The sequence below is a fragment of the Mus caroli genome, unplaced genomic scaffold, assembly GCF_978045245.1.
Source record: "Mus caroli unplaced genomic scaffold, Mus_caroli_1 scaffold_2, whole genome shotgun sequence".
NCBI lineage: Eukaryota > Metazoa > Chordata > Mammalia > Rodentia > Muridae > Mus > Mus caroli.
This window is the reverse complement of record NW_028227257.1, coordinates 168,721,392-168,737,153: the sequence shown is the minus strand read 5'-3', so window position 1 is coordinate 168,737,153 and position 15,762 is coordinate 168,721,392. Positions and strand designations below refer to the sequence as shown.

Sequence of the window (15,762 nt, the reverse complement as noted above, 5' to 3'; positions counted from 1 at the left end):
AATATAACTCTGATAAAGCAGTTTTGACTTTCACCACAATAGACAGATTCAATTCCTATCTGAAGATAGACACAGTATTGTGTAAGAATTTTTTTCCAACTTAGAAATTCAAATAGACACATCAATGCAAACACCCCTGGGAAGTAGAAGCTCACAGAAGTCAAATGGCCCCTTGAGTGTCAGTTAGGCTGTCAGTGCTAACCTGAACTGGATGGTCTGATTTCCATCCATGTTCACATGGACTCAGCCACCTTTTCTAAGTTAATATTTGTTTGACATTTTTCAAAACATAATGGAATGTCATCTAATCCTACTGTACATACTTCTGCTCTAAATAGATATAAGTATATAAAAATAGACCTTCACATATATGTATATGTAGCTCTGTAAGAATTCAAGAATAATATTCAAATGAGTAGAGTCTATATTTATTGTGGTAGTGTCTAGCATGCTTGAGATTCTTAATGATCAGTAGTTACAGTTGCAAAATGGGAATGGCTGTGTGGCCTTGTAACCTCAGTGCTAGGTGGGAATGGAAGAGAGACAGGAGGATCACTGATTCTTGCTGGCTGTCAGTCTAGCTCCAGGTTCAGTGAAAGACCCTGCCTCAAGGAAATAGGGCAAAGTGATAGAGAAGGTCACTCAATGGCCTCCTCTGGCTTCCATGAATATATGGTCTCTTGCACTGGCACAAACATGTACACATGCCCATGGCACACACATGTGTGCACACTCGTGCTTATAATTGCAAAATGTTAATAATACAATTGACCCCATGTTTCCTCAGTGCTGACATCTCTCCTTCCAAAGATAGGGAGACAGAGTGTCCTCGCTCAAATACATAACATATTGAACTTGATGAATTATTGGGACAATTGGCCCTACCATTTCTCTTTGTCAACAGAAGACGGGTTATATTAAGAAAATTAGAGTTCTTGCTGCTCTTTATGAATTGATGAAACATGTCACAGTGTGTGTGTGTGTGTGTGGAGGGGGCTAATAATAGGCTGCCCAGAAAGGCTGTGTAGCAGGCAGTAAGGGCAATTGAAGCTAACAGTGTTATAGCGTTTAAGGTACTAGCATTGCAATGAGAGGCAGTTTTCATTTTAATAACTAGAAAATTAAACCTATTATAACCCGTTCAGTGATTTCAGCTGCCACCACTGTTGGTAAGCACCAGTTTTATTTGTTTTCCAATTGGTAACAACTTTTAAGAGTTGGTCTGGTCTAAACCTAGAATTTTAAAGCTGTCTTTGCATTATTTTCTTCATAAATTTTGCAGGTAACTAGATTGAGGAAGTAAAGGCTTGAGGTCTTGTTTCTGACCTCAGAGTAGACCTTAGAGCAGAAGCATGAAGAGGGTGTCTGTGTGTGAATGTCTGTCTGTGTATGAATGTCTGCATGTGAATGTCTGTGTGTGAATGTCTGTGTGTAAACACTCAAGCGTGCCTTTCGCCTTCCCAAGTGGAGGAGTTCCCTGCTGGATGAATTTGCCCTCACTCCTTCCTCGATGGGGTGAAACCTGGATGTGGATCATGTCCATCAGTTTTGACTTTGGAACCAGCTCATGTTCTGGAAGTAATCAGGGACTTGGAGGTGCCTGTTTATGAAACTACAGAGCCTGGGCATTTTTTTTTTTCTGGAAAAGCACATAATTAAGACCAAATGATTATAAAATGCCTAAAGACTAATGCTACTTCTCTCATAAAATATAGACTTTTTAAGTTCACAAGTGTATTTTTCAGCAACATTTAAAAATTTTTGTGAGTGCATTTTATTCTTTTCTATTTTAAAAATCTGCATTTTCAAGATATATATATATATTTTATGAATTTGCAAACTTTTACATTTGATGGTTTTCTAATGAAAGTCAAGATAAGGGAACTGGGGAGATGGCTCAGTAGGTAGAAGTGCTTGCTTTGCCAGCATGAAGCTATAAGTTCAAGTGTAAAAGAAGAAAAAACTGGGCATGTCTGTGTATGTACCTATAACCTCAGCATTGTGGGGTGGGGTCAGATGGGTCCTGAGAGCTCCCAGCCTAGGGAAAGCAGGGTACTTCTGGTTCACTGAAAGATCCTATCTCAAGGCAACAAAGCAGACAGTGATAAAGAAGTTTCCTGATATCTTATTCTGGCCTCCACATGAACACACACACACACACAAACGCCATATCCATCACTACCGTCGTTACAACACAAAGGTGAGCTGAGAGAGAGAGAGAGAGAGAGAGAGAGAGAGAGAGAGAGAGAGAGAGAGAGAGAGAAACTGTCTGTCAGTCTAGCGAGAAGGCTATCTGTCATTTCTTAAACATTGTATTTAGTGGACCTAAGCAATAGATTCTGAGCAGGCTAAGAAGGTTCTCACTGTCTTCAGCAGGGGCTCCAGATGGTAATTCACAGGTGGTGGAATCTTACTGTATCTGCATTGTCTCTCAGACTGGCACCTCACACAGCCTCTCACACAGTGATCATGTCCTCTGGGTCTGCACCTGGATAAGCCTCATGCTCCAAACACACTGCACCACACCCCTATACCACATTGTCACTGGAAGGCTAAGTTTACAATGTTTACAAATCATCACCTCTGCCACAGGTCTGGAACTCCTCACTGTTTACTGTTTTGAATGAATTTGGAATGGCCCCACCATGTAGCTAGATGCCAAAGTCTGCGAGCTGGAAGCCATTTATAAATCCACCCTGTCCATAACCTGTGCATACAACAGTTACTCACCTACAAAGATGTTCATCATCTCTCTACATCCTCATGACCATCCCATCACAATCAAGATCAAGATCTCTTTCATCTTCCACTGAACTAGAGCATCCATCTCCCCATCTATCCAGTTCCCACGCTGAAGCTAGTGTGAAACATACAGCGCGTGTCCTTTTCCCATCACTGTGGAGGATATGCAAAATGGCTTCTGAGTGTGCCTACAGCTTTTCTCTCTGCCTCTGGCCCTGTGGTTTGTCACTGACTCCGGATGCCTCTGAGCTATTATAGGCTGTCATACTTGTCAACATAGTTTCCCTCCCTGCCTCCACTGCATGGTTGTCTGATACTCAGCCTTCATATACGGTCAACTTAAGAGATTCTTTATAGACCATGAGGAGCAGCCACCACATGGCAATAGCTTTACTTCAACTATTGTGCCATCCCTGTCCTTTGCTGTAAGCTTTGCCTATAATTTTAAGATTGAGAAGGCAGCAACTTGTTTGGCCACTCAGTATGCTGTACACAACAGAGCAGAACATTACTATTTGACAGAATGAAACATCTTACTTATCTTTCTTCTAAGTCTCCAAACTAAAACAGCCAACATAAAAGGAAGGCTGAGACATTTAAAAACAGTATTTCATCTTGAGCAATATTTTCCTTTAGATTGTGTTTCTTGTTTCTTATTGCCATCATTATTGTCTGCAGTCATTTTTGTTTTATTGGCTTAACGGCTTGCCATACTGGATGCTTCTGGGGATGCCTTCGCAGTCTCCAGGTCAACTCTTGTCTGTGTTGGACAATGTCACTCTTTGTTTCAGAGTCTATCCAAGTTCTTCCTAGAGGACTTTAGACTGAGATGATGTGCAGACCTCAAGTGCATTCAAGTGAAACAGTCATCCCTGAGTTGGGAACAGAACCAGCTCACCCTGTGTACAGAGAACTCTGCTCTGCAGAGAGAGGGGAACCAGCTCACCCTGTGTACAGAGAACTCTGCTCTGCAGAGAGTGGGGAACCAGCTCACCCTGTGTACAGAGAACTCTGCTCTGCAGAGAGAGGGGAGCAAGGAAAAAGGGGGAGAGAAAAGGGTGGGAGAGGAGGGGAGGAGAGGAAAGGCAATGAGAAGATAGGGAAGAAGATGGGAGGGAAGAAAGAATAAGAGGAGGGACAGAGGAAAGGACATGAGATGCAAAAGAGGGAGGAGAGTGGAAAGGAGGAGAAGATGCAGAGGGAAGGAGGGGAAGAAAGGGGAAGAGAGAAGAGGGAAGTTAAGAAAATGAGAGGAGGGAGAGAGGCCAGTGGGGGAGGGGAGATGAAACATGGTGGGGGGAGAAAGTGAAGAAGACAGAATGGAAAGGAGGGGAGGAAAAATGAGGACAGGACAGAGGGGGAAGCAGAGGAGAGTGAAGGGAGGGATGCTGACAGGGCCTGGTGAACTCTTGTCTTTGTGTTGTTTTGAGATAGCTTTCATTTTATAATTAATAATTGTGTGTGTGTGTGTGAGTGTGTGTGTGTGTGTGTGTGTGTATTTGTGGCTGCATGTGTGTGGGTGGGGGTAGCACACATGTTAGAGGTCAGAGAGCAACGTGAGATAATCCTTTAACCTCTTTTAAATATTTTTATTTAAAATATTTATATTTAAAATGTTTAAAATACACTTTAACTTTATACTGTGAGAGTATATTTTAAATGAAATGAAACTTGGTAAAAAAAATATTTTGACTACACAAGGTCTCTGAAGCATGATTTGGAAAGTAGAGTATTGGGTTCAAACCCCAAATCCCTTAGCATCTTCCAGTGTTGACAGATCAAAGTATCCAAGGGACGTCATCCCTTCAGCTCTTATGAGCAGGCTCAATAAGTACCTGGCATCCCTGGTAAGTTTCAAAACGTGAATCTGAATCCTATTAGCGTACAACTCATCCCAGGTATGACGTGAAGACCAACCATGCTGCACTTTGAGGATGAGTGAAGAGACACAGGGAAGACCCTGGCTTATTCTACTCCTCCTTCCGTGCCTTGATCATTTGAAAGGAACACAATTCGATAGCAAAGTTGTTTCTCATGTTACCCTCATTTGGCCTTTGTTCACCCTTCGCAGGAAGTGCTGCACTGGCTATTTGATTGACACAACCTCTACTCCTTTGCCCTGTAGAAAGCACAGCCACTCTGCCCGTCAAGTTCCCTGTTCTAACAGTGGAGAAAGGATGTTTATGACAGACATAATGAATAGTCAAAACTCTCTAAATAAACTGAAACCACAACACATGAGTTGGATTTCATTAATCACCTTGACATACTTGGAATAGTAACAACAAGAAGAATCTAAAATTTTTAATTAATCAAAACTAGAATATATTATGTAGTAGACCCTTCCTCCCATCAAACTATGAACCTTTATTAATTAGTATTGTATAGCTTAAGAGAACAGATTTAACTAAGGCTTTTTGGTATTGCCACAGGCAGCATTAACACGTAACATAATCCTGCTGTGGAAGGTTTCTGGAAAATTTATAGTATGTTCTGTTATCTTGTTTTGCCTAATTGAAGAGGAGAAAATGAAAGCCAGACAATGGAAATTAAGGATATATTCTTGTGCCTCAAACTCCTGAACCATTTCCCCAAATCAGAGATCCATCCGTAGATGGAAAATTCCCAATTAAGAGAAAGAATGGTGACAAGAGACAGGTTTTGAATAAATACAGCTATCTATCAAGTATTAATGGTTTATTAAAACCATCTTTAAAAAACTAGCATAAAAGTGACCAATGAACCACAGTGTACCAAGAAGTCCGATGCTCTCTGCTAAATGTTCTTCTTACCAAGCTAATCCTTTAGGATAAATCCACATTTTAATGTGCATCTGCAAAATGTAAAGTTTATGTTTGTGCTGTGTAGCTCACCACATACCCTTACAAAAAGGCAATCAAGAAGAGCTCATGTTTCTTATCACGAACCAGTTTTTTCTTTTTCTACTTTAAACTAGTCACACTGTCTTTGGAAAGGCCAAGGATATGGTTGGAAAATATGCTCTGAAAACATGAAACTCACAACAAAAATATGGAGGTTATGCTCTAATTAATAATAACTGACCTTAAAAGGAAATAACAGGTTAGAGTGAATTGCTTTAGACAGGTGTCTGAAACCAGCAGAATGTCAGTGGAGACTACATGACTTTGGGTTTTCAATGAAAACTTGGGTTGCACAGTTGACAAGCTTTATGTCCAAGGCAGCTTTGAAAGCCATTTTGCCTTTCTAACACTGTGTCTTGACTATAAAGGAACTGTTTGTTTTGTCTTAAATGCTTGTGAAAGTCACTCTGGAATCATACCAAAAGAGCCTGTGCCATGTTAAATTTGACCTTCATCTTTTATGAGAGAAATGCTTTTGCGTAATGTGTTTTCCAGAGAAGGGATTCTTGCCAGGAAGCAAGTGCTCACGTGGGAAAAGACAAAGAACCTTACCTGGGTAATCATTCTTGTCTATGTCTGCATCTCCTCTTAGAGAAAAGCCAAATCCAGAAGGGATGGTCTGTGACCCCCATATTCCTTGCAGAACTTGGGAAGGCTTGCTGTGTAAGCCTCTTGGGTTTCCATTGTAAATGAGGACTTTACCTCTTTGATCCTTGCCTGCAAAGGGCACACCAATAGCGATGTCTACGGAGACACAAAATCAGATTTGAAAAGAAAGAAAGAAAGAAAGAAAGAAAGAGAGAGAGAGAGAGAGAGAGAGAGAGAGAGAGAGAGAAAGAAAGAAAGAAAGAAAGAAAGAAAGAAAGAAAGAAAGAAAGAAAGAAAGAGGAAGAAAGAAAGAAAGAAAGAAAGAAAGAAAGAAAGAAAGAAAGAAAGAGAGAGAGAGAGAAAGAGAGAGAGAGAGAGAGAAAGAGAAAGGAGTTTTAGAAAAAATTAAATGCAATCCAAAAGCAATGCCACAGGGACCAAATGACTTGATATATTTTCCAGAAACTTCTGGAATACTGTAGCAACACAGAAGAATGCTATGCCTTATATTGGCACGATGAGTGTGTGCTGAGAATATACTAGTACTAGTACTCACTGGAGAGACAAAGACCCTGGTGTTTGGAAAGTTTGTGGTTGTCAGGACTTTGAATAGAGACACAATTAAGGAAATATTGAAAGCAAGAAATGGTGTAGTAAATGTTTTTTTAAATACTGGCACAATGGAGCATCATTTTAGACTAGGTAGTCAGACAAGTTGTCACTTGAAGCTAAAATCTGAGGTCACAAAGGAATCAAACATGTGACAATTTAAAGGAAGAGCTCTTCTTCCCTTTCAGGAGAAGTAGTTAACTTATAAAGACCCGGAGGTGGAAAGAGCATAGCCAATTTGAGAGCCAGAGAAGGCAGAAAGCTATCTTACATGGGACCTCAAGGGTGAGAGGCCCTACCATATATTAGGAGGCTGGTGGGATGAGAAAGGTACTGTTGTAGGAGTTGCTTCTTTCAAATAATAAAATCAAAAGCTCAATTCCCATTGATTGCTTTATTTAATTGTTCCCTGATCTAATCAACTAGAAGAAGCATATTTTATAATTAAGAGTGCTAGGAAACCCAGAGAGAGCCAACTACTGCTCAAATATAACATTTATCTTCTGGCATATGGATTCTTAGGATTGTCTTGAATACTAAATAGAGACTTTTGTAGTTTGAAAAAGTCACCACACAGCAACAAACGAGTTTACCAAATGAGAGGGGAGTCTCTTTTGGTAGTGAAATGTCTCATTGCATGTTCCTATGTGGACAACACTGAATGAATCAGGACTCAATTATCTTTGAGAATTACATTATAGTGAGGGAACTACAGATTCACTTCTACTGGCTTGCCCAAGATAAATAGTCTAAGCAACCCTGAAGACAATGAACTCAGTAGAAAATAGAAACACTGTCGCGTGTTAGGTAGCAAGGAACATTTTCTGCACTCCCTCTATGTCCTTGACTTTTCAGCTGTCCCCAAATTTAAGCTCAGCTAGCTTGGCATTATTTTGCTTGCTTAATATTCCAGAACACTAATGCCCATAGTCTAAGAGATTCTTCTCTTAGCTTTTAAAAACATGAGAACTGGCTCAAGGGGAAAAACAAGTAGGAAACAGGATGAGAAAGGTAGCTTGCATAACTTCCAACATGGATTCCCTGGGATGATTGTTTTAGAAAGCAACAAGTCAAGCTACTTCATGGGGATCCTGACATTTTTATCGTCCCAGAGCATGGACTCTAACATGAACTTGGTTTTCTTCTATTCTAGGGCTTGAGTTAAGAGCCTCCTTCATGCTGGGCAGATGGTCTACTGCTGACCTGGATTCTTGACCCAAGCATGTATGGTTTATAGGACTCTAACAATGACTAGTTGCTGAGGCTTTTTTTCAAAGACATTTGAGTCCAAAACACTTGGTATTAGTGCATATGAATATCCATCTGATGGGAATCCTTCTTCTGTTAGTTAAATCCAGAAATTTCCTCTTATAGCTTCCTCTTTGAATGACAAACATATTGTGCTTTAGTTCTTCACTTACGTGTCATGAAAATGTATGCAAATTTTGATGTAAGCATGCAGTATTTTATTCTCTGAGACAGTGTCTAGGATGCATCTATAAATTCCTTACTTAAAGAAGTGCATGGTCCAAATAAGGATTTAACACTGTAATATTGCAAGCATGGAAAGGACCTTTAAAATGACATTTACTGACTAAGAATGGGGCAGTATAAACATGCAAAACTACATGCTTGATACCATACTAACATGTATTTATCTCCACTCTATTCATATGAAAATCTACAGCTTTCAAGTCACCAATGAGAAATCACAGGAGAAAATCTCAATGCAATATCTTAATTAATGAAAACATACAAACTTAAGTCTGCCTTGAGATTTTTCAGAATTTATCGAATTCATAATAACTTGACCCCCACCATTAAGAATCTTTTAAATGGCCATAGCTTCCTTCTGGCAATAGTAGCATGGCCCTGAGGTGCAAGCCAGTCCCACCCATTGCTCTAAATTACCATTGTATCCATCTTGGTTCAGGTCCCCCAAGTGGGCCACAGAGCTACCAAATCTTCCAAATGTCTCCGTGCCGGTGAGGACCTGTGGGTCTTGGAAGAGGAGGGCGCTTGCTTGTAGGTACAAGTAGACCTGTCCCACTTCTCTAGGATTACTTTCAAATTCTCGCTCCATAAAGAGAGGTGCCCCAACCAATATGTCATCCATGCTGCAAGGAGCAGAAAGAGGGGACAGTAAACAACCTGGCAGAAAGGTTCTCAGGAGCATCTGTAATCAACCAGATGAGGACATTTCCGTTGCTATGTTTCCTTTCCTGAGAGACATTTTACAATCATCTGATTTCTTTCATAGCTTTGTTTTGTCTACAAAACAGAATGCTGAAGAAAATAAAAGTTGTTAAATTATCACAGTGAACTTTCTAACTATGCGAGAAATGTCTAAGAAGCCACAGACAAGTTGTCCTTTCTGGCTTTTTAATGCATTTCCAGAAACTTGAGCCACATGTGGAAAACACATCAAACCTGTGCGTGTTTTGTTTCTTTGAGGACACAAGAATATGTGCTTAATTTATTGAGCTGACCCTGACTTCTTGTAATAATAAGATTTCAAATAATTTTTGTCCTGTCTGTTCTCTGGTTAAATAAAAGAGGCCAGAGAAGTAATTAATTCTGGCTGGAAAACAAATTTTTATTCCTGATGAAGTATTCAGTCATTCTGTGTATGTCATAACAAGAATCTAATAACATATTTTCAAGACTTAGATTTAGAGATGAGCTATTACTAATGTACTAAAGATAAAAAACAAAAGGAATTGGAGGTGTCTTTGTCACAGAGGTAGACATCACAGAGTGGACAGGATTGGGAATTTTCTGTTTTGTCAGGAGACTTCAAAGTATTTGGTTTTTATTTTCAAAAGTTTTAAGAAAACTCTTACTAACAAAAATTCATACTTTGACTTTTACTAATGACCAGTGCTCAAGTATGTCTGAAGAAAAGTCTCTCTTGGCAGAGGCAGTAATGTGAGGCTCAAGTTCACCTTTGACTCTCACTCTATGCACATTAATGCTGAGGTTAGCCAAGTTATCTAATGCCCTGAGTGCTTTCATTCACATAACTTAATGATACATTGCTATGATGTTTCTACTAATGTTGGACTACTAATACAAGAATATTAATCTGTATATTAATTGTGTAATAAAATCAGTGCTTTGATATGTTATTATTAATATAGAAAAATATGTTAATATATGACATATTTATAATATTATTTTTTAAACTAAAGATAGTATGGAAAGCTATTGAGAGCCAGATACTTTTTTCTTTCTGTCCCCTCCATTCTCTTTACTGTTCCCTCTCCTTTTCTCCCTTCCATTTCCCCCTCTTCCTCACCCAACCCATCCCCATTGCTTCTTTCTCTTTCATTTTTGGAGAGTATCTCCTATGTAGCCCAAGCTGGTCTTGAACTCATGATCTGTTAATCTCAGCCTCCCAAATGTTGGAGTTACAGATGTATACCACCATGCTCAGCTGTAGAGCCAAAATGTTTCCAGAAGCTCTAAGTGGTATGAATAACACACTATACCGATTCCATTGTTCTGACATGTCCCTAAATTCAAAGTTTAACTTCAGTCGGGGCTCTTTTTCTTCTAATGGTTTGTCTTGTTCAACTTCTGTGTGATAGTTTTTCCTGCATCTTATTATATTTTATTTTTTGTTATATTTTTTGAATGAACAATTGAATAAATAGAAAGCTAGCTATTAGGGTAAAGGTTAACAACAGAATTGTTGTTTATACTTGCTAAAAGAGGAAAAATTAGTTTTCTCCAATAGAGTGACCCTGGGAATAGGCACTCCAAAACAGGCTTCAGATAGTTGAGTAACATATAATGAACTACATAGCTGTGTGTGTGTGTGTGTGTGTGTGTGTGTGTGTGTGTTTATTTGGTTAAAGTTGGGTGGCTTCTTTCTTTATTTTTTGTGTGATTTTATTTTGTTTTTGTTTTGGATGGTTTTGTTTTCTCTAAGAAAGAACTTTAATTTTGGTCAGTAGGGAAGAGCAGAGGATCTGGAAGGATTGACAGAGGGGAGAGATATGATCAAGATGTATTTGAATTTACAATTGTTTTAAATAATAAAGAGATAATTAAAAAGAAAGATATATTGTGTATACCTGCTAGGTGTAAGAATGGTGTTTGTAATCTAAAGAATGCAATGTGAGATATTGGGTCAAGTCAACACTTGGAAATGATATTCTTTCAACTTATCACTCATGTAACTGCAAACAAGGCAACCTAAAACAATAAAGTCAGCATCCAGATTAGTGCTGAGATTATAGACAGAGGAGGGCTGGCGCTTGGGAGGAGTGCAGCGATGGCAAGTGACCACATGTGAGAATGTGCTGGGGAATCTAGAAATAAGCTCACTGTGTTGTGAGCCAAGGCAGGTACCTAAGAGTAGAGTCAGAGAGCACTGAATGGCCCAGTGAGCTCCATGATCTGAGCATTGTTGCACATTTAATTGGAAGAATAAAATCTATTAGTAATTCTTAAAATTCAGAAATTTAAAAGTAATCATGTATATTCATGTCATATTGTAGTGTTATCATACATCATATTTCAAATACTATAAGTTATTTTATAATTATGTTATATTTATACAATATATAGTAAGAACACTAAGCCAAAACCTATTAAAATTAGACAAAATATCTGAATTAGATGCCTTCTCAAAGAAGATGCAAGCATATTGGAAGACATCCAACATTGCACATCATTAGGAACTGAAAATTTAAATAATGAGATCTTACTGTAAATCACTTATAACAGCTAAACTCCAAATGCCATTATGTTAGTGTGGATGAAGCAATATGTACATCAACATGGCCACACTGAATCAGCCTAGCAGGTCCTTACAAAGCTGCACATATGCTCGTCACATATGAACTCACATGTGTACACCCTTTCGTGTCTTGAGTGAGCTTAGAACTTAAGCCCACATGAAAAGCTGCATGCATACATTTGCAGCATAACTGCCTAAACTTGGAGACCACCAAGATGTCTTCAAAGACCATGTTGCATCCTCTAGTGAGTATTCTTCAGCAGTCAACAGAAATTAGCACAGAAGCATGGGAAGATACTACAGAGGAAATTGCACACATTACTGACAGAAAGAAGCCAATCTGAAAAGGCCAGTGCTGCATAATTCCAACTATGTGATGTGCAGGAAAAGGCAAACCCATGGAAACCAGTAAGAATGGTGATTCCAGGGATAGGGAAGGGGAAGGGTGTAAGGAGGAAGATACCTTGGATTTGTAAGGCACTGTAATGTAGTCTGAGGGTGACACTGTGTCAATGGGTACATGTAGACACCACATGGCAAGAACTACAGAACCTTATAGGACAGAGTGGACTCTTGCTGTTAATAGGTTTCACCTATGTTAAAACTGTGCCACACTAATGCAAGATGTTAAGGACAGGAGAAGGGGGCGGGGTAAGGAAGAGCATGGCAATGTTGCACTTCCTGATCCATTTCCTATACACCTAAACAGAAAATAGATTAAAACTAGTGACAAAGAAAGGTCCTTGAAGAAGTAACCCATCCTTGAGTCCAGGTGAAGTGAGAAAAATGGGAATTTTGGAATAATAGTGATGTAGACCTATCACTGCCGTAAGCAGGTATAACATGGCGAAGAGCTGTATTTCTTACATGCAAACAGTAATTGACTATACTTCACTGAACACCATTGGAAACATCTCCCCCTGCTCCCTCTTGCCTGCCCTGACACTCCCTGTACAGTAAGTAGCATTTTAAAAAACAGTAGAAGTGTTAAAGAGGGTTTGGGCTGGCTGGTGAGGAGAATATCCAATATTTTAACATTATACTGATGTAAATACAAAAAATTCGTGTACAAAGAGCAAAGTTCATGTTTCCTTCTTTCTCACTCTGCAAGGACTACAAACAAGTAGAAAGTAACTTGGGAATGGATGGAGCCTAGAGATACCACAGTAGGAGACACAGCATCTGAAAACCTCCAGGAGGTGCTTGTAGCAGCTTGCAGTGTGGGAAGGTAGTAGGGGCTGAGGGATGGAGTTTAGGGTTGGCTTTTACTTTTGTTTCAGATTCCAAAAACTAAGAAGGACTTCTAAATGCAACTTCTTCTCTCTCCCTCCCAACTTCCTTCCATCTTCCCACCTCTCGCCTTTATCTCTTTCATTCTTTTTTCTTTCAGGCAGAGTCTAACTATGTTGGCCAAGTTGGCCTGAAATTCAACAGTCTTCTGGCTTAGTCTCCCAAGTGCTGGAACCACAGGCTCACCTCTAACTTAAAATGTTCCAAAATGCATGTCCAAAAATATGTAAAAAATCATTCCACCATTATCCCTCCATCACCTGAGATACATCCCCAACTGGCAAATGCCTCTGGTATTAAGGACTATTGGGAGTAAACTATGTGTGATTTTAAAAATCAGGTCTTGCCAGATAGCCAGCCTGGCTTGAGTTCCAGATCCTCCTGCCCCAGACTCCAGAATATTGTAATTATAAGAGTATGCCACCATAACTGGATAAATCCCTTTTCTGTGTGAGTGCCCAATTCAAGTTTAATATTTAAAATACTGATTAACATAGATAACTTTTGTTGATTATTTGATCAGTAATGGTGTATGATAGGCTGAAGATTATACGTGTGTGTATTTATGTATATTCAAATGGTTTAAATGGGTTTATTTATAAAGCAATTACAAAGAAAGCATCTTCAAGATGTGTTTTCACTAAACCAATTTCCTTTGGTGGTGATGTGGGTGAGATTTAACTTTTCCTGGAAAGGCATTTCACGGAGTAGGATACACGCATCAACTTTATTTTATCTGGAAGGCCAGAGTTTAAATAAGATCTATGCATCTCTGTGAAGCCTATAGGCTTTATGTTTTTCTCTAATTTGTGTCTAAATCCACTCATGACCTAATATAATGGTCAATGCCTCACCCTTCACAAGACATATGGAACAGGACAGTTCCTATTTGTGATAGTGTGAGAGAACCCACCAATGAGAACATCAACATGAAAAACCAGAATTCCTGTAGATGAATGATATTAATAAGTTAATTTAACATAGGAACTCTATATTGTTTTCTCCAGGAGTAAAATTTGTATGCTAATTTACTTCCTGAAGGAATCCAGAACAGTGGACTGCAGAGTTGATATCTAGGCAACCTAACTGGTTTATGATAGTAGGAACTAGCAAAAGTCATTAAGCTAGTTACATTCCTGAACTGAATCTAACTTACAACCATGTTATGTTTTACTGTTCTTGGTTTTCTACCTAATTTATTCATAACAACTTTTTCATGTGAATAAAAAACTTGGGACTGAATCTAGCTTAAATTTTAGTTGCTAAAAGCTACTCCTTTAAAAAGCTTTTCTCCAGGGTGTTCTTAATTTCATTGATGGCTGAAGTCTGATGAAATGTGTTTCCTTTGGTCCTAGGTGGGGCTGTGAACAATGGGTATGGAAATGGCCAAGGTTTCAATTATAATTCTGTCAGTTTCTGAAATAGAATAAATAATTACTACATGGTTCAGTGATTATAATGAAAAATTGAAACAGAGCCTCTTGTCTAGAAATATAACAAAAATTACTATTTCTATTTGCTGTTTCAAAAACCCCTAAAAAGTTTACATAGATAAACAAGTTCATAGAATAAACTGCATCAAGAAACCAAAACTGAAGTGGATTCTGTTTTATTTTCAGTCTGTATATACCATCTTCAAAACCATGGCAGACTTGATAATATCTCATACCAACTAGTATGTGGACAACTGTTTGATCTAAATGTTTGGAATCCATTTATAATATCAGTAGAACTTCTTCTAAATAGAAGTATTCAGATGTACTGATGAATGTTTGTAACCCCTGAACAGGGAGCCTGAACAGGAAGATCATGATTTCAAGGCAAGCTAGGGTTACATGGCAAAAATCTGCCTCAAAAAATAAATACATACATATATAAATACATACATACATACACACACATATATGTATATAAATGGTAAAATCAATACCAACTATCACATTATTTTGTCATTTTGCTTAATATCACCATGTTTTCTTTCCTGGTGTTTAGATACTGGTAAGGACCTGGATTGTGTTGCGCACCAGATAAGCATGCGCAACATGTCAAACAATCTTCATTTGCAGTCTCACACATGGTGCTTAATAATCTTTTGGTGTGAAAAAAGTCTGGTTCAGCTGAGAGAGAGAGAGGAGAGATAGATAGAGAGAGAGAGAGAGAGAGAGAGAGAGAGAGAGACACAGAGAGAGGATAGAGAGAGACAGAAAAAGAAAGAGAGAGACACAGAGAGACACACACACACAAAGACACATATAGGGAGACGAAGACATAGTGTGTGTGTGTGTGGGGGGGGTGTCTTAGATAGGCATGGTCTTTCTAAACCATAGCCATCACCTAGGTGATTTTCTTAGCTCTCTGAATAAACTATATAAACTACCACCATGATCTTGATTTTGCTTGAGTTATCCAGCTCTACCATGGATCTGCCTTTGGTCAATTCCATTTGCTTCCAGAATGCATTTTATTTATTATAGGTCCTTGAATCTCACTGTACCCATGTAATTTAAAACAGCATGTTATTAGCACACTGAAAATTTATGGGCCCTTTATCTGGAAGAAAGACTAGGGTTCATGAATCCATTCTTTAGTAGAAAGATATTATTGATTTCAAAAAAATAATTAAAAAAAGAACTGTGTACACAGCAATTTTGAAAATCACAGCGAAGGACAGATCTTCCACTTGAACATTTCCTGAGTTTATTGTTAACAATTTGTTTGGATCAGCAAGAAACCAAAGAAGCAATTTGTCTTTTGCATGGCAAAAATGTATACTGTAAATATTGATGTCATGGAAATGAGGGTGCTTCCAGGAAAGGGGGTCCCAAGTTGTGAACTCTGGGAAAAGTCACTGGAGTTGCCTGAGGAAGGCTCTTGGAGAAAGGGTAGGCCTAATGGAGCTCCACT

At 38.8% G+C, this 15,762-nt stretch overlaps 1 protein-coding gene across 1 annotated transcript in view; it reads right to left on the bottom strand.

The window, feature by feature from the left end:
• The window catches only part of Itga8 (integrin subunit alpha 8), a 196,841-nt gene that overhangs the window by 116,014 nt on the left and 65,065 nt on the right, over positions 1 to 15,762 (bottom strand). Inside the window, exons 12-13 of the mRNA XM_021155534.3 lie at positions 8,733 to 8,938; positions 6,177 to 6,368 (exon numbers count right to left, since the gene is read on the bottom strand). Coding sequence (XP_021011193.1) covers positions 6,177 to 6,368; positions 8,733 to 8,938 — 398 coding nt within the window. The remainder of the gene's footprint in view (positions 1 to 6,176; positions 6,369 to 8,732; positions 8,939 to 15,762) is intronic.